The sequence below is a fragment of the Sus scrofa genome, chromosome 1 (assembly GCF_054392235.1).
Source record: "Sus scrofa isolate SSC_HxYL_T2T_F1_AM1 chromosome 1, Sscrofa_HxYL_maternal_Yorkshire_Landrace_v2.0, whole genome shotgun sequence".
Taxonomy (NCBI): Eukaryota; Metazoa; Chordata; class Mammalia; order Artiodactyla; family Suidae; genus Sus; species Sus scrofa.
Window position 1 is genome coordinate 155,141,351 of NC_139383.1, and position 26,540 is coordinate 155,167,890.

At 47.1% G+C, this 26,540-nt stretch overlaps 1 protein-coding gene across 3 annotated transcripts in view; it reads right to left on the reverse strand.

The window, feature by feature from the left end:
* ENTREP2 (endosomal transmembrane epsin interactor 2) overlaps positions 1-26,540 on the reverse strand; it is a 472,203-nt gene that overhangs the window by 3,902 nt on the left and 441,761 nt on the right. For all 3 annotated transcript variants that reach the window (XM_084976733.1, XM_021098812.2, XM_084976745.1), the window contains 5 exons: positions 24,863-25,023; positions 24,144-24,279; positions 16,693-16,768; positions 2,482-2,700; positions 841-915 (listed from right to left, as the gene is read on the reverse strand). In XM_084976733.1, the coding sequence (XP_084832859.1) occupies positions 841-915; positions 2,482-2,700; positions 16,693-16,768; positions 24,144-24,279; positions 24,863-25,023 (667 nt within the window). The remainder of the gene's footprint in view (positions 1-840; positions 916-2,481; positions 2,701-16,692; positions 16,769-24,143; positions 24,280-24,862; positions 25,024-26,540) is intronic.

The window sequence follows — 26,540 nt, forward strand, 5'->3', positions numbered from 1 at the left end:
CCATGAGACAGGGACAGGGGCAGGGCCAGGGGCAGGGGTCTCTGCTCTGTTTGCCTCTCCTCTGGAATCCCCGAGCTGGTGGGGCATTGACCCTTCTCCACCTTCCCCAGCTCAGTGATCTTTGCCTTGTGGGTTGGACATTGTCTAGAAACATGTCTGCCTTAAGAGCAGAGCTAGGGATAGCAGAAAGGCAACAAGAGCCACCCCACCTCCCCCAGCCATCACAGGCAGATCGCAGCCACCTCTCATGAGGCAGCAGAGCCCCAATGTCCAGGGCCCTGTGCCCAGTGCCTGCCAGTCCAAGGGTGAAATGGCACCAGCTCCCAGTGGGGCCACTTCCCCACTGGGTCACCTATAGAAGGAACCCTCCAGACAAAGCCAGCTCCAGGCAGTCAGCTGGGATCAACTTGCCAAAGACCAGATTAAGGCCTGGCTCGCCCAAGCTGCATTTGAAGTCACACAGAGGAAACACATTCTGGGAGGTCTAGGGTATTTGGGGTAGCAGTGAGCAAGCCTGGTAATTAAGCCTGAGAAACCATACAAGACTCACATGGTTTTTTGGGGGGGCATGTCCCCTCCAAATAGAACCTCATAAATACAGTAATAAAACAGGGAGCCATGTGGGTGTTCAATCAGCTGTAGCACCTAAATATATTCCATCAAGAGAGTAGGGGAGGGCAGGCAGGCTCACCTTCCAAAGCCCAGCGACCTGGGGCATTCCCGTACCTGGGTGATGCTGCGAGAGGCTGGATTTAGATACAGGCAGCCAAGGACCACCAGTCGCCCCCAGCCCCCACTGCACAGAAGTTATTAAAGGGTTTTAGAATAGGAGGGTCTCACCAGTCCCCAGTGCGGCCCGGGACAGTCCTGCTTCAAGGTCCTGGCTGCAGGAGGGGGTGTGTGACGAGGCACCGCCTTAACCAGAAAGAGACTTCAGTTAACACACAAATGGGGAAAAGGAATTCCTGATAACACTGTCATGACCTTCCTATGGCCAAAAAAAGACTTCAGATCTAAGACCAGCCCAGGAGAGCTCCTGAACTTAAGGCAGCCAGTGCCTAGCTGGCTCAGATGTGTCCCCAGGGCTCATCACTTCTTCAGCAAGGCCCCAGCACAGGGCAGCAGGCCAGTGCCACTGACAAGCCCCGTGCCCCTCATCCCAATACCCATCTGCACTGAGGGGTCTGGGATGCTGGGAGGCTTTTGACGTGGAAAATAGTAACTGTCTCAGGCAGTCAAGAGGAGGCTGAGGCAACAGGGAAGTATGACCAGATGCAGGGGGGACAACTTGTAATCACACCACTGCTTCTCTTCAAATCCATCCCTACGGTGTCATGGTTTGCAGAGCATGAATTTCATTGAAGGTGGACAGGCCAAAGACAGCCACCAGGGCCCCATTTGCCAAGTGTTATTAGCCCCAATGGAGCTGAGAGACCCCAGCCACGGGGGCGTCTTCAAAAGGTCCTGATGGAGCTTCTCCATGTGAGTTGGCAGGCATGTGCTGGAGGGGAAAGAGACAGCGATGCTAGCCAAGGAGCTGGATGCAAAGACTGGCATTTTTGCCAGCAGGGCACCTCCAGGTAACTGCCTTTGTGGGTTCCTGGTTCCCTGTAGGAATGTAATACACCTGGGGCATAGACAGGACCTAGTCTATTTGGGGTCCAGCTGGATAAGACCACTGACTGGTCCAGGCACTGCTGGGCCTCTTCTGGATTCTTTCACTTCCGCTTTATGGACAAGTCCCCAGTGGCATTGTGGTCAAAGGCTCACCAACCTTTACTGGCACAAACCCTGCCATCCTCTCTCAAAAAATGCACCCCAGGAGGAGGTGGGGGTCCTCCAGCTTCAGGATGCACAAGACCCCCTGGGGGCTAGCGTGGAGTGCTAATTTCTGGGCTGCTGGGTACAGGACTCTGGTGCCAGGTCCCCTGGCTCACTCTGTCATGTGTGGGAATTCTGACCCAGCTCCAGGCCATACACAGAGTGTGGCCAAGGGTGCCCATGAAGTGCTGTGAACACACACCAGTGTCAGCCCAGGGCAGCATCAGGCTTCCTGTGGCCCCAGGTCCCACGAGACCACTAAGCAGACACTGGCACTTCCCACAAGTGTGTAACCCAGGCTAGTCCTGGGGAGGGGGACAGCCACCAAGGCTGATAGAGAGATACAGCCTGTGGTCCCTGCCTGACCCGAGGCCCATCTTGGATCCCAGAGCTGGTATGCAGCCTGCATTAGGGTTGGCTGACCAGCTCTAAATGCTCTCATCACTCCAAACCTTTCATCCCCTCTTCCCCACCTCCCTGACCAGCTCAGTAAGCCTGGTAGGGGCATAGCAGGGGCCTTAGGCTGTCTATCCCCCCTTATAGGCTTCAGACATCAAGACCACTTTCCCAATGTGGCCCGGAGGCAGGGGCCCCAGAGGACACGGTGTTAGGACAGGGTCAGGCACACACCGGGAACACAGTGGGCTGGGCCAATTGTACCTGCTGCCCTGAACGTGCATGAGGTGGGGTCACTGGCTGAGCGGGCCACACGCTTGGGACCTGGCCGAGCCCCTGTGCCCTGGTCAGGGCCCTCAGGGGACGTTTGGCCAGGGCATGGAGCAGGCAAAGGGGCACCCGTGGGGCCATCAGGGGATGGGCGGTTCAGGCCTGGCGCAGCAGAGCCCTCGGAGGCCAGGAGGCTTGTGTTGTCTGCCGGCACTGCAAGGCAAGGGACATACATTAGCGCTGGTGCTGGGCAACTACCAAGCCACCCGCATGAGGGACAGTGTCCACCAACAGGCCTGTCAAAGCGGAGGGTGCAAAGCGTGGACATCCAGAGTCCTCCCAGGTGGGCAGCCCACCCTCCAAACTCCAAACCCTGACCTACCTGGCAATCTTGAGGGCCTGGAAACTCTGAACAGGCTGACAGTGCTCTGTGGAGAAGGGGGGACCAGACCATCTCCCAGGAATCTTCCAGGGTCTCTACCAGGGTTCAAAGTCAGAAACCAGCTGCTTCTCCTATCCAGGGCATCTCCTTGGGGCTTGAAGTACAGGCAGTGGGTGGGGGTGGGTGGGGGGGTGGGGTTGTCACAGGATGCTCAATGAGGAGAGAGAGGTGAGGGCTCCAAGGGAAACCAGAGCACCCCAGCCAGTTCCTGGTGGGCCTGAGACCTGACCACCCCACACAGGGGGTGCAGCCTGGAACTAGAGTGCAGCCCCTCTTCAGGGGTGGGATGGCCTGGCTCCGGCGATGCTGGCCTGGTTTTCAGAGTGTCAGCATCCCCTGGGAGCATGCCAAAAGGCACGTCCTCAGACCAGCCCTGACACACTCCGGGGCTGGGCCCAGTACCCAGGGTTTGAATAAGCCACCCTCACCCCAACCAGGGGATTCTGATGCCCCAAGAGTGAGAACCACTGCTTTGGACCCATGATGCTGGTCAGGCCAGGCTCTACCCCTTACTTCTCCATGGGCAGCACCTGAGGTGGGGGCTGGACCAGAGTCCCAGAGTCCACCTGAATAGGTCCCCAGTGGACCTGCATGCACATCGGAGCTTTCTCTCCCTACTCTCCTCTCCCATCACCAGATCATCCAGGGCTCCTCTCCCTGAGGCTCCTCATGCCCCCCACCCTCTGTGGAAGTAGATTTTCAGGGTGAGCAGCCCACCTGGGGACACTTGGTAAGAACCACAGCAACCTAAGCTCCTGCAGGGGTGGGAGGCTGGGGGGTCTGTTCCCCCCACACTTTCCTATGGTTTGTAGGGGACCCCATGAGCCCCACATCTGTGTGTGTGTCCCACGTGTCAGGGCCACCTTGGTCATCCCTAGTCCACGGCTGAGGGGCTGAGGGTCTATGGCCGCCGAGCAGGAGCTGGTTGAAAGCAGCCCTGTTCAAGAGCACCTTGCTAAGCTGTCCCTCACCATCTGCCACTGCCCTCCCAAGAGAGGCTTTCAGACCATCGGGCCCATTAGTCCACATGGAAAAACAGAAAGATGAACCGGACCTCAGCTATTGTATGTACACACACACAAATTCTTCAGGACAATTAAGCCTTTTCTTCTTTAAGATACCATAAGAATAGAAGAAAATATACGAGAATAAATCTGCAGGCTTAGGGTGGAGGAAAACTTTGTAAACATGCTAGAAACCATACAGGAAAAGTTTGATATATTTGATGACAAAAAAGTTGTAAACTTGCTATGCCAAAGGACTCATTAATAGGGTTCAAGAAACCTACAAAGCCCAAAACAGAGAAGCAAACCTTTGGAAAAGTGTCATTCTTACACATTTTCCTACATTTCTGTTTAACAAATATTTTTCTTATAAATTAGAATGATAGTGTCTTGAGGCTGTTATAAACACTCTTGGTGGGTATGGAAACTCGTAATAAAACCTTTCCAGAACACATTGTGGCCAAAACATCCAAATCAAAAATACATGTTCCCTTGGACTCTGCAATTTCACTGTTGGAATTTACTCCATTGGGCAAGTATTCAAACTGAATGTATAAATGTAGAAAAGAAAAAAAAAACTCATTAGAAAACCTCAAATCTAGAAATTGTCATAAGTAACATTATCAAAATCTTATCAAAATTGCCTGGCAGTATATATTAAAAGTATTAAAAGTCTTTAGAATATTCATCCATGTAGATTCTTCCTTTTTTTTTTTTTTTTTTTTTGGTTTCTTTTTAGGGTAACACCTATGGCATATGGGAGTTCCCAGGCTAGGGGTCGAATTGGAGCTGCTGGCCTACATCACGGCCATGGCAATGCAGGATTCAAGCCACATTTCTGACCTATGCTGCAGCTTGCTGCAATGACATGTCCTTAACCCACTGAGTAAGACCAGGGATCAAACCTGCATCCTTAAGGACACTATGTCCAGTTCTTAACCTCCTAAGCCACAATGGAACTCCCTGCAGATTCTTCTTGATCATAATTTTCTCTCTCATTTGCAGCACTATTGGGGTATAGCTTATGTACAAAAAAAACCCTGTACCTATTTATTGTACATAATTTGATGGTATGACACATATGCAAATATCCAGTGACTGAGTTCCTCAAGGAAATGGGGTCATGGAGGGACAAATGCGACTTAGCTTGGAATATACATAGTTAATAGAAACCTGATAAAATTAGAATAACATTGTAGGAAAAGCTCATGGTCCAAGACTAGTAACTCATTTTCTGCATAGCCTCCTCTCAGGTTGTGTTGTGTGCTTACATTTTTATCCAAGCCATAACTCTAGCAGATCTCCAGTTTTCCACCTAACAGATCACAAATATTTTTTCCTAATTAACATGTAGTAATTTTTTAGCCCATGGAACATATTTTTCCCCTAAACTTTTAAAAAATTATAGTTGATTTACAATGTTGCACCAATCTGCTATATAGCAAAGTGACTAATACATATTATTTTTTTTGTATTCTTTTCCATCATGGTCTATCTCAGGAGATTGGATAGAGTTCCCTGTGCTATAAATTAGAACCTCATTGCTTATCTATTCTAAAAGTAATAGTTTACTTCTACTAACCCCAAACTCCCAGTCCATCCCACTTCCTCCTCTCTCCCCCTTGGCAACCACAAATCTGTTCTCCATGTCTGTGAGCATGTTTCTATTTTGTAGCTAGGATCATTTGTGCCATATTTTAGATTCCACACATAAGTGATATCATATGCTATTTGTCTTTCTCTTTCTGACTTACTTTACTTATTATGAAAATCTCTGGGTCCATCTATGTTGCTACAAATGGCATTATTTTGTCCTTTTTTATGGCTGAGTAATATTCCATTGCATATATGTAACACATCTTTTTTATCCATTCCTCAGTCAATGGACATTTACATTGGTTCCATGTCTTGGCTATTGCGAATAGTACTGCTATGTACACAGGAGGTGCAGATATCTTTTTGAATTATAGTTTTGTTCAGATAAATGCCCAGGAGTGGGACTGCTGAATCATATGGTAGTTCTATATTTAGTTTCATGAGGACCCTCCATACTATTTTCCATAGTGATTGTACCAATTTGCATTCCCACCAACAGTGAAGGAGGGTACCTTTTTCTCCACACCCTCTCTAGCATTTGTTATTTGTAGACTTATTAATGATGGCCATTCTGACTGGTGTGAGGTGATACCTCATTATAGTTTTGCTTTGCATTTTTCTAATAATTAGCAATGTTGAACACTTTTTTCATGTGCCTACTGGCCATCCATATGTCTTCTTTGGAGAAATGTCTAGGTATTCTGCCCATTTTTCAACTGCATTATGTGTTGTTTTTTTGTTGTTGAGCTGTATGAGTTGTACATTTTGGAGATTAACCCCCTGTCAGTTACATAATTTGCAACTATTTTCTCCCATTCTGTAAGTTGTCTTTTCTTTTTTATTGTTTCCTTTGCTAGGCAAAGCTTTTATGTTTGATTAGGTCCCATTTGTTTATTTTTGTTTTTTATTTCTATTGCCTTGGGAGACTGACTTAAGAAAACGTTTGTATTGTTTATGTCAGAGAATGTTTTGCCTATGTTTTCTTCTAGGAGTTTTACAGTGTCATGTCTTATGTTTAAGTCTTGAAGCCATTTTGAGTTTATTTTTGTACATGGTGTGAGGGTGTGTTCTAGTTTCACTAATTTACATGCAGCTGTCCAGTTTTCCAGCACCACTGGCTGAAGAGACTACCTCCCATTTTATATTCTTGCCTATTTTGTCAAAATTAATTGACCACAGGTGTATGGGTTTATTTCTGGGGTCTCTATTCTGTTCCATTGATCCATGTATCTCTTTTTGTGCCAGTACCACACTGTTTTGATTACTGTAGCTTTGTGATATTGTCTGAAGTCTGGGAGAGTTATGCCTCTTACCTTGTTTTTTTTTTTTTTTTTCCCTCAGGATTTCTTTGGCAATTCTGGGTCTTTTATAGTTCCATATGAATTTTTGGATTATTTGTTCTAGTTCTGTGAAAAATGTCATGGGGAATTTGATAGAGATCACATTAAATCTGTAGATTGCTTTGGGTATTATGGACATTGTAACAATATTAATTCTTCCAATCCAAGAGCATGGGATATCTTTAAATTTCTTTGAATTTTCTTTAATGCCCCTTAACAAAGTTTTATAGTTCTCAGTGTATAAGTCTTTCACCTTCTTGGTCAGGATTATTCCTTGGTATTTTATTTTTTGATGCAATTTTAAAAGGTGTTTTTTATATTTCTTTTCTAATATTTCATTATTAGCATCAGAAATGCAACTGATTTCTGAATGTTAATCTTGTATCCTCTTACTTCGATGGATTCCTTTATCAGATCTAATAGATTTTGTATGGAGTCCTTACGGTTTTCTATATATAGTATCATGTCATCTGCATATAGTGACAATTCTACCTCTTCCCTTCCAATTTAGTTTCTTTTGTTTGTCTGTTTGTTGTAGCTAGGACTTCCAATATTATGTTGAATAAAAGTGATGAGAGTGGGTATCCTTTTCTTGTTATAGATTTTAGCAGGAACGCTTTCAGTTTTTCTCCACTGAGTATTATTATATTGGTTGTGGATTTGTCATAAATGACTTTTATTATGTGGAGGTATGTTTCCTCTACACTTACTTTGTTAAGAATTTTTATCATGAATAGATGTTGAAAATTTTCAAATGCTTTTTATGCATCTATTGAATGATCATGTGGTTTTTTACTTTTCTTTTGCTAATGTGGTATATTACATTGATTTATTTGCATATACTGAACTGTCCTTGTGAACTTGGAATGAATCCCATTTGGCCATGGAGTATGATCTTTTCAATGTGATGTTGGATTCAGTCTGCTAAAATTTTGTTGAAAATTTTTTAATTTTTTTTGGTTGGTTTTTTGTTTTTTGTCTTTTCTATGGCTGCACCTGTGGCACATGGAGATTCCCAGGCTAGGGGTCCAATAAGAGCTGTAGCTGCTGGCCTATGTCACAGCCACAGCAATGTGGGATCCGAGCCACGTCTGTGACCCACACCACAGCTCATGGCAACACCAGATCCTTAACCCACTAAGCAAGGCCAGGGATGGAACCCACAACCTCATTATTACTAGTTGGATTTGTTAACCACTGAGCCATGATGGGAACTCTGAAAATTTTTGCATTTATTTTCATCAAAGATATTGACATTTGGGTAGTATCTTTGTCTGGTTTTGGTATTAGGGTGATGATGGCTTCACAGAATGTCTTTGGGATTATTCCTTCTTCTTCAAACTTTTGGAAAAGTTTAAGAAGAATGGGTATAAGTTCTTTGTATGTTTGGTAGAATTTACCTGTGAAGCCATCTGGTCCTGAAATTTTGTTTGTGGGGAGGTTTTATTATTATTATTATTATTATTACATATTCAGTTTCATTTCTAGTGATCAGTCCATTCAACTGATCTATTTCTTCTTGATTTAGTTTGGTGGGCTGTATGTCTCTAGAAAGTTGTCCATTTCTTCTAGGTTTGTTGGCATATAATTTGTTGGCATATAATTGTCCATAGTATTCTCTTACGGATTTTTTTTAAATTCTGTAGTCAGTTGTGATATCTTTTTCATTTCTTATTTTGTTTGTTGGGGTTCTCTCTATTCTTCTTGGTGAGTCTGGCCAAAGGTTTGTCAATTTTGTTTACTCGTTTAAAGAACCAGTTCTTGGTTTTATTGATTTTTTTTCTATTGATTTTTAAAATTGTCTTTTAGTGATTTCCTCTCTGATCTTTATGATTTCCTTCCTTCTGCTGACTTTAGGTTTGTTCTTCTTTTTCTGATTATTTTAGGTGGTTGGTTACATTGTTTGAGATTTTTCATGTTTTTTAAGGAAGGCCTGTATCGCTAAGAACTGCTTTTGCATCATCCTATAGATTTTGTATGGTTGTGTTTTCCTCCTTTCCTCCCCCCCGCCCCAGGGCTACACCCGCAGCATATGGAAGTTCCCAGGCTAGTAGTCGAATTGGAGCTGCAATTGCCAGCCTACGCCACAGCCACAGCAATGCCATATCTGAGCTGTGTCCTGTGACCTGTAGTGCAGCTCATGGGAAAGCCAGATTCTTAACCCATTGAGTGGGAGCCAGGGATCAAACCCATGTCTTCATGGCTACTTGTTGGGTTCATTACTGATAAGCCACAAGTGGAACTCTGGTTGTGTTTTCATTTTCATTTGTCTTAAGATATTTTAAAATTTAATGTCCTTTTTGCTTTCCTCATTGACTCAGCTTTTTTTTTTTTTTTGTAGCATGTTGTTTGGTCTTCCTGCAGTTGTTTTTTTCTCATTTCTTTTCCTGTGGCTGATTTCTAGTTTCATACTCTTGTGGTCAGAGAAGATGCTTGAAATAATTTCTATACTGTTAAATTTGGTGAGATTAGTTTTGTGCCCCAGCATATGGTCAATCCTAGAGGATGTTCCATATGCACTTAAAAAGAATACATTCTGGTGGGTTTTTTAAAAAATGTAATGTCTTAAAAATATCAGTTAAGTGTTAGAAAATGTTCTATTTTGTCATTTAGGATCTCTGTTGTATAACTGATCTTCTCTCTAGAAGATTTGTTCATTAATGTGAGTGGGGTGTTGAAGTCTATTATTCTATCCCCACCAATTTTTCCTTTTATGTCTGTTAGTATTTGTTTTACATATTTGGATGCTCCTATATTAGGGGCATATGTTGACATGTAATATCCTCTTGAATTGATCTGTTAGTATTTGTTTTACATATTTGGGTGCTCCTATATTAGTGGCACATATGTTGACAGTGTAATATCCTCTTGAATTGATCTTTTTATCATTCAATAGTGTCCTTCTTTATCTTTCTTTATGGCCTTTGTTTTAAAGACTGTCTTGTCTGATATAAGTATTGAAACTCCTGCTGTCTTGTCATTTCCATTTGCATGAAATATCTTTTTCCATCCCCTCACTTTCAACCTATGTGTGTTTTCTGCCCTAAGGTGGGTCTCCTATAGGCAGCATATTGTAAGGCTATCTTTTTATCCAGTCTGTCACTCTATATCTTTTGATTGGAGCATTCAGTCCATTGATATTTAAGGCAATTATTGATATATATGTATTTACTGCCATTATAAATTTTGTTTTCCAGTTGATTCTATGTTTCTCCTTTGTTCTATTTCTTTTTATAGTTAAATAATTTCCTTTTATTTTATGCTTGTGTCCTCTTCTTTTTTGTTTTTGTGAATCTATTGTTTGGGTTTTGATTTTTGACTGCCCTGTTTTTATGTTAATGCCTTCCTCTGCTTGCTTTAGATAATCATAAGAGTTCAAATACATTGTTAAAAAAAGGGTCTAGATTTTCTTATGCTGCTTCTGCACATTTTATGATTTTGATGTCCTCTTTTACATCTTCATGTTAATCCTTTTGCTATACCTTGTGTTAATCTTTGCTTTCACAAATAGTTTTTTTTTTTTAATTTGTGTACTGGCTTATTTAAGTGATTGCTTTCCAGTTGTGATTTCCTCCAGCCTATATTTACTCCTTTTCCATTTAGGAGAGACCTTTCAATATTTCTTTTTGAATATGTTTAGTATTGCTGTATTCTCTTATTTTTTCTTGTCTGAGAAATTCTTTATTTCACCTCCTATTTTAAATGATAATCTTGCTGGGTAGATTTTCTAGGTTGCAGATTTTTCCCTTTTAGAATTTTAAATATATCTTGCCCCTCCCTTCTGGCCTAGAGTATTTCCATGGAGAAATCAGCTGAGAGCCTTACAGGAGTTCCCTTGTAATTAACTCTTTGTTTTTCTCTTGCTGCCTTTAGAATCCTCTCCTTATCTTCAACTTTTGCCATTTATATCATAATATGTCTTGGTGTAGGTCTGTTTGTGTTCATCTTGTTTGGCACCCTCTGTGCTTCCTGTACCTAGATATTTTCTTCTTTAAATTTGGGAAGTTTTTAGCTATAATTTCTTCAAATGCACTTTCAATCCTCTTTTCACTTTCTTCTTTGGGGATCTCTATTATGGGTAGATTGGTATGCTTTATATTATCCCATAGATATCTTATACTGTTTTCATTTTTTTTTAATTTGGCTTTCTGTTTGCTGTCCTTATTAGGGGACTTTCATTATTCTGTCTTTCAAGTCACTTATTCATTCCTTTCCATTATTCATTCTGCTGTTCAATACCTTCTTAGCTCAGGTTTCGTCTAGACAAATACATTTTCTTATTTTTTTCCTCCTCCTTATAATTTCTAGTTCCTTTTTAAAGTAATCTGCATTACTGTTGATATTCATTCTTAATTGCCTAAGTATTTTCATTATCTCCTTTTTTTTTTCTTTTGCTTTTTAGGGTCACACCCATGGCATATGGAAGTTGCCGGCTAGGGGTCAAATTGGAGCTACAGCTGCTTGCCTATGCCACAGCCACAGCAATGTGGGATTCAAGCCAAGTCTGCAACCTACACCACAGCTCACAGCAATGCCAGATCCTTAACCCACTGAGCAAGGCCAGGAATCAAACCCACATCCTCATGGACCTAGTTGGGTTTGTTAACTGCTGAGCCAGAGAGGGAACTCCATTTTTGAACTCAGTGTCTGTTAGACTGCAGAAGTCCATTTCATTATTTGCTCCTTCATGGGAATTCTCCTGTTCTTTTCACTGGGAATGGTTCCTGTGATTCTTCATTTTGCTTATATTTTTCTTACTCTGTGTGTTTAGGGAGAACAATTATCTACTGCAGTCTTGGAGGGCTATTTATATCTAGGAGCATCCCTGGGTAGCTTGTGTGGGTTTACTATTTTTTTTGGCATGAGGGAAGCTTTTGGTTTGGATGCTTTCTCTTTCCTCACTATATTCAGGCCCTTCTCCCCTTGACAGGGGATGTGCAGGTGCAGAGCCTGTGCATGCTGCCAGGGAGGTAGGGGAAATGGATGGCACCTGCAGGTGGCACCTCACTGAAAGGCTTTGGGCAGTAGCAGTGACCCCCCCAGGGAGGTGAGGGCAGTGCCTGGGGTCTTTGGAAGAGGCAATGGTGAGGTGCGTGCATTCCCTGGGAGAATGGGAAGCACTTGATTGCAAGGCCTTTTGTGGTGGCGACCCCTGGGGCAGCAGGTGGTGCCTGGTCATGGGACCCTCAGTGGTGGTGGGCCACACCCACCTCTGAAGTCAGAGATGGCTGTGGTGGTTTGCACCTATCACCATAGCCCACTCAAGAGGTGCCTTGCCACCTGAGAGCCTGCACATAAGCATGCAAAGAAATTCCTATGGCAATAAACTCCATTCCTCCCCTCCTCTTGCCTTCCCTCGAAATGGCACCTTTCTTCTCTGGTGGGCCCAGGACTCCTCTTGTGCTCCCTTGGCTGTGGTATACCACTCCCTCACTCCTCAGGGTATGTCCACACAGCCAACCCAAGTCCTCTCCCTGAAACTGACCTCCAAAGCCTGAGTCTCAGTGCCCAGCCCCCACTGAAGTGTCTCAGACTGTGGTGTCCCAGACTGTGGTACTAATGGTCTGTACGGCTCTCTCTCTGCTTTGCCCTCCTCAGACCAGCTGCTGGGCTTTTCTCCAAGGCTTTGAGGCTCCCCTTCTGTCTTGGCTGATCTCCCTGTCAGTTAGGTGGCCTCTCAGGGTGCAAATTCCTTTCGTCTTTCACAGCTCCCTCTCAGGAGTGCTGGTCCCATCTTCATTCCTTTTTGTCCCTTCTCTCTTTTTTCTTGACCTTTTTGGAAGTCTGAGGTCTTCTGCCAGAGTTCAGTAGAAGTTCTGTGAAAATTGTTCTACACAGAGATTTTTTTCTTTGATGTGTTTTTGTGAGAAGGTGAGCTCCAATCCTACTCCTCTGCAAGCTTGAATCTGGAAGCCTAAACTTCTTTTAATGAACTTTATTGTCCCCACAAGTTTTTATTGTTATTAAAAACTGCAGCAACTTATCTTCATGCCTAGAGTTTTCCTTTTTCTTTGCATTACCTCCCTAGGGTGTAATCCAGAAATGTGATCACATCTAATGGCATAAATATTTTAATGGCTCTTTATCCCAAATCTTTGCCAAAGAGGTAAGCAGATTTACAAGCTGCCAGTCAGGGCTGGGTATAGCAGCTTCCCTGAGCCTTGCCACCACACATGTCTTCATTACCATTTTTTTTTTGGCCATCCCCACGACATATAAAAGTTCCCAGGCCAGGGATTGAATTGGCACCACAGTAGGAACCAGATCCAAGCCATGGCAGTGACAATGCCAGACTCTTAACCTGCTGAGCCACCAGGGGACTCACACTATTTTTTTATTTGAATAAGTAAAAAATAATACTGGAGTCTCCAAAAAAAAAAAAAAAACTCTAGAGCTAATAATTGTGTTCATCAAGGCTGCAGGATACAAATTAAACACATGAATGAATCACATCTGATTCATGTCAGCTACAGATTCTAATGATGAACATGTAGAAAGCAAAAGTGAAACCCCAATGCCATTTATAGTGGCTCCAAAGAAAATGAAACACATAGCACAGACACTTAATGAAACATGCCCAGAAGCTGTGTGTTGTAACTGATACCATGAAATCAAAGATCCAAATCCACAGAGAGACAGCCTGTGTTCATGCATTGGAAGACTCAGCTTTAGAAAGATGGTAATTCTACCCATATTGCTGTATAGGTTTTATGCAATTCCTATCAAGATCCCAGCAAGGTATTTTGTAGATACAACCAAGTTGATTCTATTTATTTATGTATTTATTCATTTGGTCTTTTTAGGGCCATGCCCATGGCATATGGAAGTCCCAAGGCTAGGGGTTGAACTGGAGCAGTAGCTTCCAGCCTACACCACAGCCACAGCAATGCAGGATCTGAGCCACCTCTGTGACCTACACCACAGCTCACAGCAACACAAGATCCTTAACCCACTGAGTGAGGCCTGGGATTGAACCCACATCCTCACGGGAACTAGTTAGGTTCATTACTGCTGCACCTCAACAGGAACTCCAAGCTAATTCTTTTTTTTTATTTTTTAATTTTTTTTATTTTCCCACTGTACAGCAAGGGGGTCAGGTTATCCTTACATGTATACATTACAATTACAGTTTTTCCCCCACCCTTTCTTCTGTTGCAACATGAGTATCTAGACATTGTTCTCAATGCTATTCAGCAGAATCTCCTTGGAAATCTATTCTAGGTTGTGTCTGATAAGCCCAAGCTCCCGATCCCTCCCACTCCCTCCCCCTGCCATCAGGCAACCACAAGTCTCTTCTCCAAGTCCATGATTTTCTTTTCTGAGGAGATGTTCATTTGTGCTGGATATTAGATTCCAGTTATAAGTGATATCATATGGTATTTGTCTTTGTCTTTCTGGCTCATTTCCCTCAGTATGAGATTCTCTAGTTCCATCCATGTTGCTGCAAATGGCGTTATGTCATCCTTTTTTATGGCTGAGTAGTATTCCATTGTGTATATATACCACCTCTTCCGAATCCAATCATCTGTCGATGGACATTTGGATTGTTTCCATGTCTTGGCTATTGTGAATAGTGCTGCAATGAACATGCGGGTGCATGTGTCTCTTTTAAGTAGAGTTTTCTCCGGGTAGATGCCCAAGAGTGGGATTGCGGGGTCATATGGAAGTTCTATGTATAGATTTCTAAGGTATCTCCAAAATGGATAGACTCCAAAGGGAGGCAGGCCTGACATAGAAACAACCTAAATGTCAATTGATGGAGTAACGGATAAAGAAGTTATGGTGTATTAATACAATGGAATACTGCTTAGCCATAAAAAAGAATGAAATAATTCCATTTGTAGCAACATGGATGGACCTAGAGATTATCATAGTAAGCAAAGTAAGCCAAAGACAAATATCACCCAATATCCACTTATATGTGGAATCTAATAAAAAATGATACAGAGGAATTTTTTGCAAGATATAAATAGACTCTGATCTTGAGGTCAAACTTAGGGTTACCAAAGGAGAAACCATGGGTAGGGAGGGATAAATTGGGAAGATGGGTTGGCACATGCACACTACTATAGATAGAGCACATAACTAACAGGGATCTCTGTACAGCACAAGGAAGTCTACTTATGCTCTATAATAAGCTACTATGTATAATTGATTCACTTTGCTGTAAACCTGAAGCTGATACAACATTGCAAATAAACTATACCTCAATAAAATAAAATAAAACAAAACAAAATAAAGTAGATAGGGAAAGGCACAGGCCCTAGAATGGCTACAATCTTGGTAAAGAACAATGAAGTGCCCAGCATCCTTTGCCTGATACTGAAGCCTATCACAGATTGACAGTAATTAAGACAGTGTGGAATTGGCAAAGGGACTGACACAGATCAATGGAACAGAGCAGGACAGAGGACCAAGAAGCAGACCCATGCAATTATGTTCCACTGATTTTTGACAAAGGTACAAAAGCAACAAACAGCCTGGAAGAACTGGACCTGTACAGGCAAAACATGACCTTGACCTCAACCTCACCCTACCCAGAAATTCTGTTACTATCTGTTTGGCCTGCTATCTGGCAAGGCCCTGCCAGAACTTCCCTCAGTTCCTGCCAGGAAGCACCTCCAGGTCTCTGGACCGAGGCTGGCTAACTGCCTGAGTTTGTGAGGAGGTGAGAAGGGCCCAGCTCTGCTGATTTCCTGCTGAGGAGTGCCCCAGACACCCCTGTCTGTCTCCATCTGCCCTGAGACCACAGACAGAAACAGGCCCTAAAGCTGCCATGCTGTCCAGCTTTTCCGACCACGCTTTTTCAAGACCTGGTGACTTGTAGGAATCACGTGGCTGGAGTGGGGGGCCTGGCTGCTGGCCCCCTCAGCTCAAACTTTAGAACGCACTGCACCCTGGAGTAGCCTCTGGAAAGGTCACCTGAAACCACCTCTTAGATGCTGCTCCTGATGGGTCCTTGGAGCCACTCAGGGAAGGGCAAGGTCATGTTCAAGTCCAGCTGTAGGGACTGGGGCTCCTGCAACTCAGAGGTGGCCTCATGAAGGATGGCCCCTTCTTATTTCTCTTAGATGTGAATGAAAGTGGGGATGGCAGCAGGACCGAGACACCACGATCATGGTCCTTCCTGGGACACTTAGTTATCTCACAAGGTTGCTGACTTTGGTCTCCGAATAAATGTGGCCACATGAGCTTTGCCTGAGACCTCAAAGCTCCTCAAAGATGCCCTCTGCCCACCTGCTTCCCGATTGCTAAGGGTCATCTGCTTGCTTTGTCCTATGGCTCCCACCCCATATTTGGGATCTGACTTCTCACACGTGTCCTGCTATGCCCTCCAGGACACAACTTCCAACCCCTGCTCTCCAGCTTCCCCCTCTGAAGCCGATGGGCAGAGAGGCCCCAACCCTGGATCCCGCCTGGCCCAGCCCATCCTCCTCCTGAAGGAGGGGCTGAGTGGACATTAGCCTGGTGTATCCCAGACTGAGCCACACTTTTCTTCAAATCAATACCCCTCAAGGAAGAGAGAAAGGGCACTGGGGGAGGTAGGAGCCCCAGGGAAAGCATGATGTCTCCCAGGAAAGCATGATGTCCCCAGGAAAAGCATGATGTCTCCCAGGTCTGATTCACTGGGTGCGGAAGGAGAAAACGTGGAGACCTTCCCACATACTCGGTATGTAACAGGAGGGGCTGCAGCACATTCCAGCCCTTAAAGAGTAAGAAGTGGAGGGAAGGAGTAACCGGAGAAGAAGAGAAGGAAACAGGATGAAAAGACACAGCCTTGGAAACTATCAACTTAGTATTTCAAAGAAAAGCGTTCAATTACCTTGTGTGCTGAAGCCAGTGGTGGCATCTGGGTTCCTGGAGCTGGGCTCGATCACCTGCTGGTCTGCACTTGGAAGCTACAGCAAGAAACAGGAGGCAGCAGGTGGGTCATCTTGCAGTCTGTGGGGACCAGCACAGCAGCCTCCAGAGAGAAAGGCTGGCTTCTGAGCTCGTCTTCTAGTAAGACGTGCTGAGAGAGATGTGCTCAAGTATGCAATCTTCTCTCCCAAATGTGTGGGGCGAGGGGCATGGGGTTGAAGACGCCATGGCCAAGGCCAAAGCCTATTCCTCAGACCTTCTGCAATCAGAACCACACATTCCCTGCAAACCCACCCAGGGCCCGCTTGCCTTCCACTTACAGGCACTGTGTGGGGTTAAGAAAGACCACACAGGATCCCCATGTCACCAGAGGAGGCAGGACAGCCCCCGCCCTCATTTCCCAGTCCCTCCTCTCAACTTCTCTCGATCTTCCTGCCCCCACTGCAGGACGAGTAAGGCCCTGGAACAGTCACGGAACCCATAATGCTGTCGGCCAGCCCAATCTAGACACCAGAGGGCATTTAAGAAACAGCCTGACCTGAATGAGCTCCGAACCCCTCCCCCCCGAACTGGTGTGTGCCTGCCCCTCTCTTCCACGTGTGGGATCAGAGGCTGCTCCAGAGGCCACTCTCCCTACCTGAGCTCTGCCTGGGGCCCAGGTGCTTATGGGGCATGTGTCAAATTGAATGGAGCCCCAGGGGCCCCAGCAGAGTATCAGATGCTGTCTCGACCTGGTGGAGTGGGTGGCCGTGAAGCTTGAATCCTGTTGGATAGTCACCACACTTTTGCAACTTTCTTCTGAATGACCCTCCTGTCCAGGGAGGCCTCGGGAATGTGAGAGGAAAGGCCGGCCCCCTCTGCTGGGCAGGGATGGGGCTGCCTGCTCTCCTCCGCCCTCAGCTGGCTTGGTTCCGCCCCCGCCAGTGCCCCATTCCATCTCCCAGGCCCTGAGCCTGGACTGGGCAGACCCTGTGTGCATGAGCCCCTGTGTCTTCTCAAAAGATGAGTTCTGAATCCTTGTGCTATTTCAGAATCGCCTACCAATAATGAGCTGGGGGAGGTCAAGGAAGGTGCAGCGGGTCCTGCAGCCTGGCCCGATTCCAGCTCAGGTAATTACATTTCCGTCTCCCTTGTCTATGCCTGTCGCTTCATTCGGGTTTTCTCCCCGGCTTCAAGCAGGCTGGCACTGCGGCAGACGCTGGACTGCTGGCTCCCCCAACCAGAGGGGTTGAGCTGCACCCGCTCAGGGGGTCAGAGAGAGCAGCCCAAATGGCCCCCTTGATTCCACATGTATATAACACCGTCCAGCACTCAGTGCTCCCCTCTGTCAGGGTGGGGCGGGGGTGAGGTGGAGATGTCACACCACCTGCCTCCCTTCCACGGTAGTCACTACACACCCACAACCTAGGTGGGAATCTCCGCCAAGAATCTTCTGCCAGGGAGTTCCTGTTGTGGCTCAGTGGAAACGAATCTGCCTGGCATCCATGAGGATGAAGGTTTGATCTCTGGCCTTGATCAGTGGGTTAAGGATCTGGCATTGTTATGGCTGTGATGTAGGCCAGTGGCTACAGCCGTGATTCGACCCCTAGCCTGGGAACCTCCATATGCCACAGGCGCAGCCCTAAAAAGACAGAAAAAAAAAAAAAAAAAGAAAAAGAAAAAGAAAAAGAATCTTCTGCCAAAAAAGGGAACAATGCCCCAAAGTTTCACTTCCTTTCCTAACACTCTACCTTTGTCTAACCTTCAAGTTCACTCTTTTTTTTTTTTTTTTTAAATGGGGGTGAGTGGCACGGCACCTTGAGGCCTGAAAAGAACCTGCTGGTAATAAAGAAATATAAACAAAACAAGAGAAATAAAATACACAGTGGGACAAGGTTAGGAGGAAACTGGATTTGTGTCATATTTTGCAGAAGTGTCACTGGCCTGCCTCTAGTTCCCAGTCAAATTTGGTGTTGAGAGGATACAGATCCTGGAAACAGGACATCCATCACCTCCAGCAAGCAGGGTGTGGACGGTTTAATTTGAATTTGGCCTTCCCTGGTGTCCAAAGCCTCCTTACCGCACACAGTATAGCTAGGGGGGAACAGCTGCTCACTTCACACAGCATTTTCCATGAAATACAAAAGCAGTGGAAGAAACATATTTGCAGCATAGAATTTAAGTTGAAATCTGAGTTCAGCAATAAAGGCTCATAATATAACTCCTGTAGGAGAGAGGGTGAGAGGGCTGTTGAAAGGAAAGGCTACATGTATAATATAACATGGGAACAATACCTGCATTTACTTATTCCCAGATGCACTGTTTTGACTATCTGTCATAATGAAAATCCACTTGGCCTTTAAGCAAATAAGCCAAGTTCCCCACATCTCCCTTTCTTTTAGGAACTCTGGGGCTAAGACGCCACGTATGGAAATTCTGCCCTATTTCTGTAATGAGTTTTCCACTTCTGGGTGAAGTCAGCCAGCTGGTCCCAGATTTACAAACTGCTGTTTTAGGGGGGTTATTATCAGCAATCACGGAAAAGATGTATTGAGGCTTTAGGCTAGAGTCCTAAGGCAATCTGCAAAGACACTTCATATGCAGATTTTAAAACGTAAAGGTCATTTCATTAGAAACTATAAATAATAACTTCTGAGACTTGGGGTCGGACACACCTCTGTCATGTTCTTATGACTTCTGGTCCCACATGCCACATTGCCACCAAAATTCCCAAAGCACTACGGGTCACTCTGACCCCAAATGCCCACCTGTCCAAAGGTGGCTCTACAGTGTGACAACCAGAGTCAGAAATCTGCATCCAAATGCTTTCTGGGAACCCCCTTCCTGCCCCTCAAGGCTCTGTAGCCAGGTTCTGTGCTCCCCCTTCCCACCCAGCTGTCTCTGCTGTCCTTCCTCTGAGGCCCCAGAGAAGCTTATTCATCCCTGCCCTGTGACCACGAGGAAGGGGATCCTGCTCATCTCCCAGCCCTATAGCCCGTGGATAGGTGCATACCCTCCCACAGCCCCTGGAGCACATACTTGCCATCCATACAGGGACATAAACCTGGCAAATTCTCGGCCACCTTCCTCTTGTAGCAACTCCCTCCTTTCAACCTACCCCAAAGCCATAATCTCAAGCCACAGGAAAGACAACGCATTACAAACCAAGTCCAAACACTACCTGAACACAGCTGAACCACGTGACTCAAAATGAACAAGCTGGGTCAAATGCAGCTTTTCCTCCCAAATTAAAAATCTGTCCCGATAAGCAGCCTCTGCCCCACAGACCTGCAGAGCACGTGCTTACTTTCCGACAGGCTGTCTTCCTGTCTTTATTCCAATGAGTGCAAATAGGAAATTCCTGTGCCATTTGTCCTAATAAGGGGATAATTCACCTTCTGGCCAGGAGAAGTGGTAGTATTGTAAGAGGGCTGCTCCTGGCGTCCAGTCACAGGGAGAGCTGCCCAGAGGAGGGGAAACTGGCAGGTGCAGCCTTCCTTCTGCAGGCAGATGGGTCTCCGGGACTCCCAGACCCCTGGTGGGCATCTGTAGAATTGAAAAGTGCTGCCCGGAGTTCCCGTCATGGCTCAGGGGTTAATGAATCTGACTAGTATCCATGAGGACATGGGTTCCATCCTTGGCTTTGCTCAGTGGTTGAGGATCCGGCGTTGCCATGAACTGTGGTGTAGGTTGCAGACACGGCTCAGATCCCGCGTTGCTGTGGCTGTGGTGTAGGCCGGTGGCTACAGCTCCAATTCGACCCCTAGCCTGGGAACCTCCATATGCTGTGAGTGCGGCCCTAAAAAGACAAAAAACGAAAAAAGAAAACAAAAGTGCTGCCAGGTCTCAGGTTCAGTGAGAATCAGCCTGGCATGTGCTGGCTGCCTTCTGGAGGGGGTGGTGGGGCTGAAGTGGTGCCCTCCTCACAGATGCAGGTGGCCTAGGAAAGGACAGAGGCCATGGTCTCCCAGGGATAATGTTCATGTGGGCACTTGTAAGCTGGCAGTTTCAGAGCCACCTCCAGCTAATGTAAGACAGGTCTTTGCCCTTAAAGGTTTCTCCGCAAAATCCTGAGAAAGAAATCTCCATTTAGAGAATTCCTGATACATGTGGAAAATGGTGTCACAGTGGTCTTAGAACCAGTATTATCATCCTCCAAGATAGTCTATTATTCTGGGAAAAAGAGTAAAATGGTGATAAACCCTCAGTATCCTTCTGGGTGCAAGTGTGTGGGTGTGTGTGGGTGTATGTGTGGGGGATCAAATGTCACACCTAAACCAGAGGTCGCTTTCCAGCATTCCTGGTCCTTGAAAGCCTGGGGTAGGGGGGCTCGAGCATCACGGGGCTCCTCCCTGTCTCCAGCCCTGCCGCTCTCCACAGGGTGGTGCACACAGACTCTGAATCACTGCAGCTTCTCTTTGCTTGAACGGAGTCACCACTCACACAGGGGGACGGAAAGGCAGGCAAATACTACTCCCAGCGCAGAGCTCTTGATGGCAGCAAGCAGGGTCACCACGTGGAGGGGGAGGCGGCAGGGCTCCCTCCTGCCCCCAAGGTGGCCCAGTTGCCTGTCTGCACCTGGGTTAGCCTCCCTTCCTGCTTTCTGGGACATCCCTCCCCTGGCCCTGGGTAGCCCGCCCCACCTTCTGGGCCCTGGCACATCCTCTTGGTAACCCCTCACACCCTGGTCCCCACCCCCGACCCCCAACTACCTCCTATCTGGCCTTTTCTTCAAGCATCTCCCAAGAGCAATTTACTCCAGTTCCTAAAGTGTGTCCTTGGAGCAGCAGCAGCAGCTGGGACTCTGGGAGCAATGACGATTCTGAACTTGCAACCCTCGGGTGGATCCCGCCATCTGCATTTGATGGACAAGCCCTCCAGGGAGTCAGGATGTCCAATGGAGTCTGAAAACCATGGTCCACACCCTTGTTTCACCTCCTCACCCCCCTCCCCAGGGTCCTCAATGCCATCTTGTCCTGCCCCACGGCTCCGTGGCGGCTGTTTCTGCCAAGTCACCAGCAGCCCCTCAATGCTGAGCCAGGTGCCTTCACAGCCCCCAGACAGCACTTGGCCTATGCCTTCCTTCATGACCACTGGTTGCTGAGTCCAGGCTCCCTGGGACCCCCAGTCATCCCCTCTCCTCGGGCCCTCACACCTCCCAGTTTCCTGGGCTTCAGTGGCGGCTGCAGCAAACCCTGACCTCTCTCAGACCTCAACTTCAGATTCTATCAGCTGTGGATACTCACCTGGACCCTCCCTCCCTTGCCCCAGTGGACCTGCTGCCTACTCAGCCTGGGCCCTCAGCTCACTGGGGTCCCTGGACCCCCACACATGGACCAGCCCCAGACTCCTCTCAGGGTGCTCCAACTGTTATCTTAGGAAGTGCTTTCCCTTGCCAGTATTGATATGAACTTTTTTTTTGTCTTTTGTCTTTTTAGGACCACACCTGTGGTATATGGAGGTTCCCAGGATAGGGGTCTCATCAGAGCTGTAGCTGCCAGCCTATGCCACAGCCATAGCAACACCAGATCTGAGCCGAGTCTGCGACCTGCACCACAGCTCATGGCAACACCGGATCCTTAACCCACTGAGTGAGGCCAGGGGTCAAACCTGCAACCTCATGGTTCCTAGTTGGATTCGTTTCCACTGCGCCATGATGGGAACTCCTCATTTGAATTGTTTTTAACATGAAGAAAAAAAAAATAAACCCCTCTGCTCTGCTTTAAAGGAAAAAATTCTAGATTCTTTTAATTTGCAAAGTTTAGAGATGAGATTCCAGGGTCACACTGTTGCACACGCACTGATGGATCTCCCCCTCATGGGCAGTTTCCCTCCATCTGTTTTTGCCATGGGCAGAAAAATGGCCAGGAGTCCCGGTTGAATGCCTCTGCTGTCTGGGCTTGATGAGTCTCAGGACTTTTCATGTGGCAGCAGGCCCAGAAAGGAGGCCCCAAGGTGCTCAGGAGCCTCTGACCCTCTGAGGGTGAGCTGGGTGAGCAGCCAGGGGTCTCTGAGCAGTCCTGCCCCTGGACCCCTAGGACCCCTGTTGCAGAGATGCCCCCGCACCGTGTCAAGCCTTGTGGCATCTGAGTGGCCACATCTCCCCTTCCCTTTTCATCACACAACCCCCAACTTGCAGGACATGATTGCAACTGCTGGAGGCTGAGTCCCTGCACGTAAACCCATTCTCTGCCACAGGGGATCCTCAGGGCTACCTCCTACGAAGTCTGGGAAGGGATGGGCCTGCTGCCTGGCCTGCTCATTAAGGGCCGGGCTGGGCGGTCTGGCAGGGTGGCAGTGGGAGATCTGGGACCTGCGCCACCTCTGGTGGGGCCATGTCAGGGTTGGTCCTTGGCTGCTGATAACTCAGAGCAGGGCTCTTGGCCTCCCCAGGTCACAGTCTGCCCTTCTCTGCTGGGTGCAGCCCATCCTCAGTGCCACTGTGTGTGCCCTTTGATGGCTGTGCTCACCATACGTGCCCCAGTCCCTATGGCTTCCCACCCATGTGGCCCTACCACTCTGTCTGCACTTGGGCACCAATGGCCTTTCCAGGTGTTCCTGTCTCTCTGCCCTGGCTGGTGTCCTTCAATATTCAGCGATGACATCCAGGATGATGATGACGATGACAATACCAAGAAAGGGATTTTGCTGAATCAGAATCTGCCATGTACCCAGTCCTGTCCAAACATCTTCTTTCATCCAGTGTGCCTGATACTATTATGATCTCCATTTCATTTATTTATTTATTTTGCAGCCCTGAGGCATATGGAGTTTCCTGGCCAGGGATCAGTTCCAAGTGGCAGTGCCCATGTATGCCACAACCATGGCAATGCCAGGTCCTTTAACCCATTGCACTGCGCCAGGGATCGAACCTGTGTCCTGGCACTTCAGAGATCCTGCTACAGCAGGAACTCCATGATCCCCATTTTACAGATGAGGAAACTGAGGCCAAGTTTCCTCCACACATTTGAGTTCATGTCTGCCGTGGTCAGGTACCCTTCTGCCTGCAGTTGCCAGGCCTCTGACAGAATCAGGGGCCTGGGCGAGCTTTCTCAGGTGTCCAGTTGACTATGACAGTGACATGTGGCTGAAACAGGCCATAGACCCCTGCATACTCAGACCATGGCCTGAGCTCCACCCCAAGGGTCTCTGCCAGTTTTTTGCACTGTGTCCCCAATACCCAAGCCCAGACACATCTGAAGGGAGCCAAGGAAAGTCAGCACAGACATGGGGGTTGCAGTCCCCAGGTCCAGGCTGCCATCTGCAGGACTACTCTTGGTACCTGCTGCTTCCTCCCCCCTTGTCTCCCCCCAGCCCCCACCCCACACCTTGGCTAAGGTGACCAGCATCCTGCAGGTTTGATGAAAGACTGAGAGAAATACCCATGCAGCAGCAGGACAGAATAGGGAACTGGCCTGCCCGGCCAGGCCTCACCTGGCTGGCAGGGGTTGGGCCCACCACAGCCTCGTAGGGCGGTGGGAGCTCAGCCGGGTAGAGCAGGCCAGGGCTGTTGATGGCGACGCCATACAAAGTGCCGAATGGAGAGGAAGCAAAGTCCAGGTGCAGACCCCTGGAAAGGCAGAACCATGGAAGTAAGTGTCAGCCCCTGGGGAAGGAGCCTGGACTGCTCACATCTTTCTCAAAGCAATCAGAATGATTCCACACATGAAATACTTGTGTTTGTGACATACAAGCCTCATCATTTACCAGGCAGTTTTACCTCTTGTCTTTTTCTGGAAAGGTATTGACATTTTCAATAAACTCGAGGTCCTTTCCCATTACAATTAAAATCATCATACAACTGAATCAATCTTAACTTACATTAGACATGTTCTATTAAATGACCATAACTTGACAGCAGTTTTGTGTTTTGTGAGAGCAGAATAGGTCTGCTCCCGCCCGGCTGGGTTTTTTTTCTTTGAGGCTCTGTAGTGAGGCCATTGGAAGCACAGGACGGGGTAGGGGTGGGGGTGTCTGAGACGCCCCTCCTTTCCCCCCAGACTCTGCTCTCTGCTCAAACAAGCTTTCATTCCCCTGCCCCTCGGGGCTCACCTTCATGGACAGGAAGCAGGGCCTGAAACTCCTATCCCACAAGACTGCCTCCCATCCTCCAGCCCCAGCGCCACTGGGGGAGGAGTCCACAAAAGACCCACCTGTGGGCATCAGCGGTGGGCGTGCAGGTGTATTCCGGAGGGTAGTAGGGGGGAGGGGGCAGCGGGGGCACAAACTCATCGAAATCCAGGGTCTGGTGGAGAACAGTGCCGTGAGGAGTCAGGCAGGCCGGGCTGGTGGCAGGCACCCTTTGTGGAAGGAACTGGAAAACAGAGAGGTTCCCAGTGATGGGGACATCTGCTGTGGCTCGTGTCTAATTCAGCTAATTACGCATAAGCTTTAATGATCTGTTTGGAACTCATGTACTTTAAACTGTCAAGTTTACAGCTAAACACACATTTTAAAACAATGGCATCACCTCCAACACCTCATCAAGCTCTATTCCCCACACTCTTACCCAGATGCCTCTCTTCTGGGAAGTCTTCTGTTCTACCTCCACCACGAAACCTTTCTCTTCTGATTTTGATACTCAAAGCTTGTGTCGGACAGATGGGTGCCTGTCTCTGGGGTTGAGTTCATGAGAAAACCGGACTCTCAGGATGTTCCCCTCACCCTCTCCCAAATCCCTGCTGAGGAATAAAGTTGGGCAAAGCCACATGGATATTCTCTGCTTGGCACCATGTCATGTGTGTTATTAGCATGTTCAAGGCCCTGAGAAGGCCTGCGCCAAAAAACCCATTAACTTGTTTCGCCCATTCATGGAACACTTCCCAACTATTTCATTATGGATCCCTTTGGACACAGAGTATCCATCAATATTTGGCAGTTCTAGGGACTTCACACACTCTGGAAAATACTGCTCTGAGGGAAAGGTATTCTTCATGAGCTCCAGAACATTTTGGGAGGCAACTTTAGAACTGAGACATTGTTTGAGAAACAGGAGGTAAAATCACATAAAATGAAGCTGTCCTGACCTCATTTTCCATTTCTGCCCATGGGAGGTACAGATCAATAACTGCTGCTCTTTTCTTGGGCCACTGCTCCCCAGAGATGACCGTTGGCTTAGAGATGCCCAAGGCATAGCTCTGGTTCCAATGGGCACCTCCCTGCAAGTGCCTCCAGCTGTGAACCAATCCTGGCCTCCCCCTGCATGGGGTGTGGTAAGAGGTGGCTGGGACAAGGACCCAATGTCAACTGCACATGGCCAAGCAAAGACGCTTCCACAAGGAAACGGAACACTTCAAACTCCTCAGGAATCTGCAGGGGTCTACAAAAGGTTAATGAAGAAGATGACATTTGAATGGGCCTGAAGGATGTGAAGGATTTCAATGAATGGGCTCTCAGGAAGGGGCTCTGGGCTCAAGAAGAACAGGTGAGGGAGTTCCCACGAAGGCACCGTGGGTTAAGAATCCACTCAGGCTCAGGTCACTGTGGAGGCATGGGTTGCATCCCCAACCCAGGGTACTAGGCTGGAGGAGCTGGCGTTGCCACAGCTGCAGCTTAGATTCAATCTCTGACCTGGGAGTTTCCATATGCCATGGGTACGGACATAAAATTTAAAAAAGAAGGAGGAGAAGGAGAAGGAGGAGAAGGAGAATGAGAAGAGGAGCAAGAAGAACAGGTGAGCTAGAGAAAGATGTGCTTATGGAAAGCAAATTTAGCTAAGGCTCTGGTGCTTAATTCCTAATTCTGGGGCACTGGGGTGCCAGCAAGGGTGATGGAGCTGGGCAGCAGTGCTACTAAAGCCATGGTAGGGAGTACCTTCTGGCAGCAGTGGGC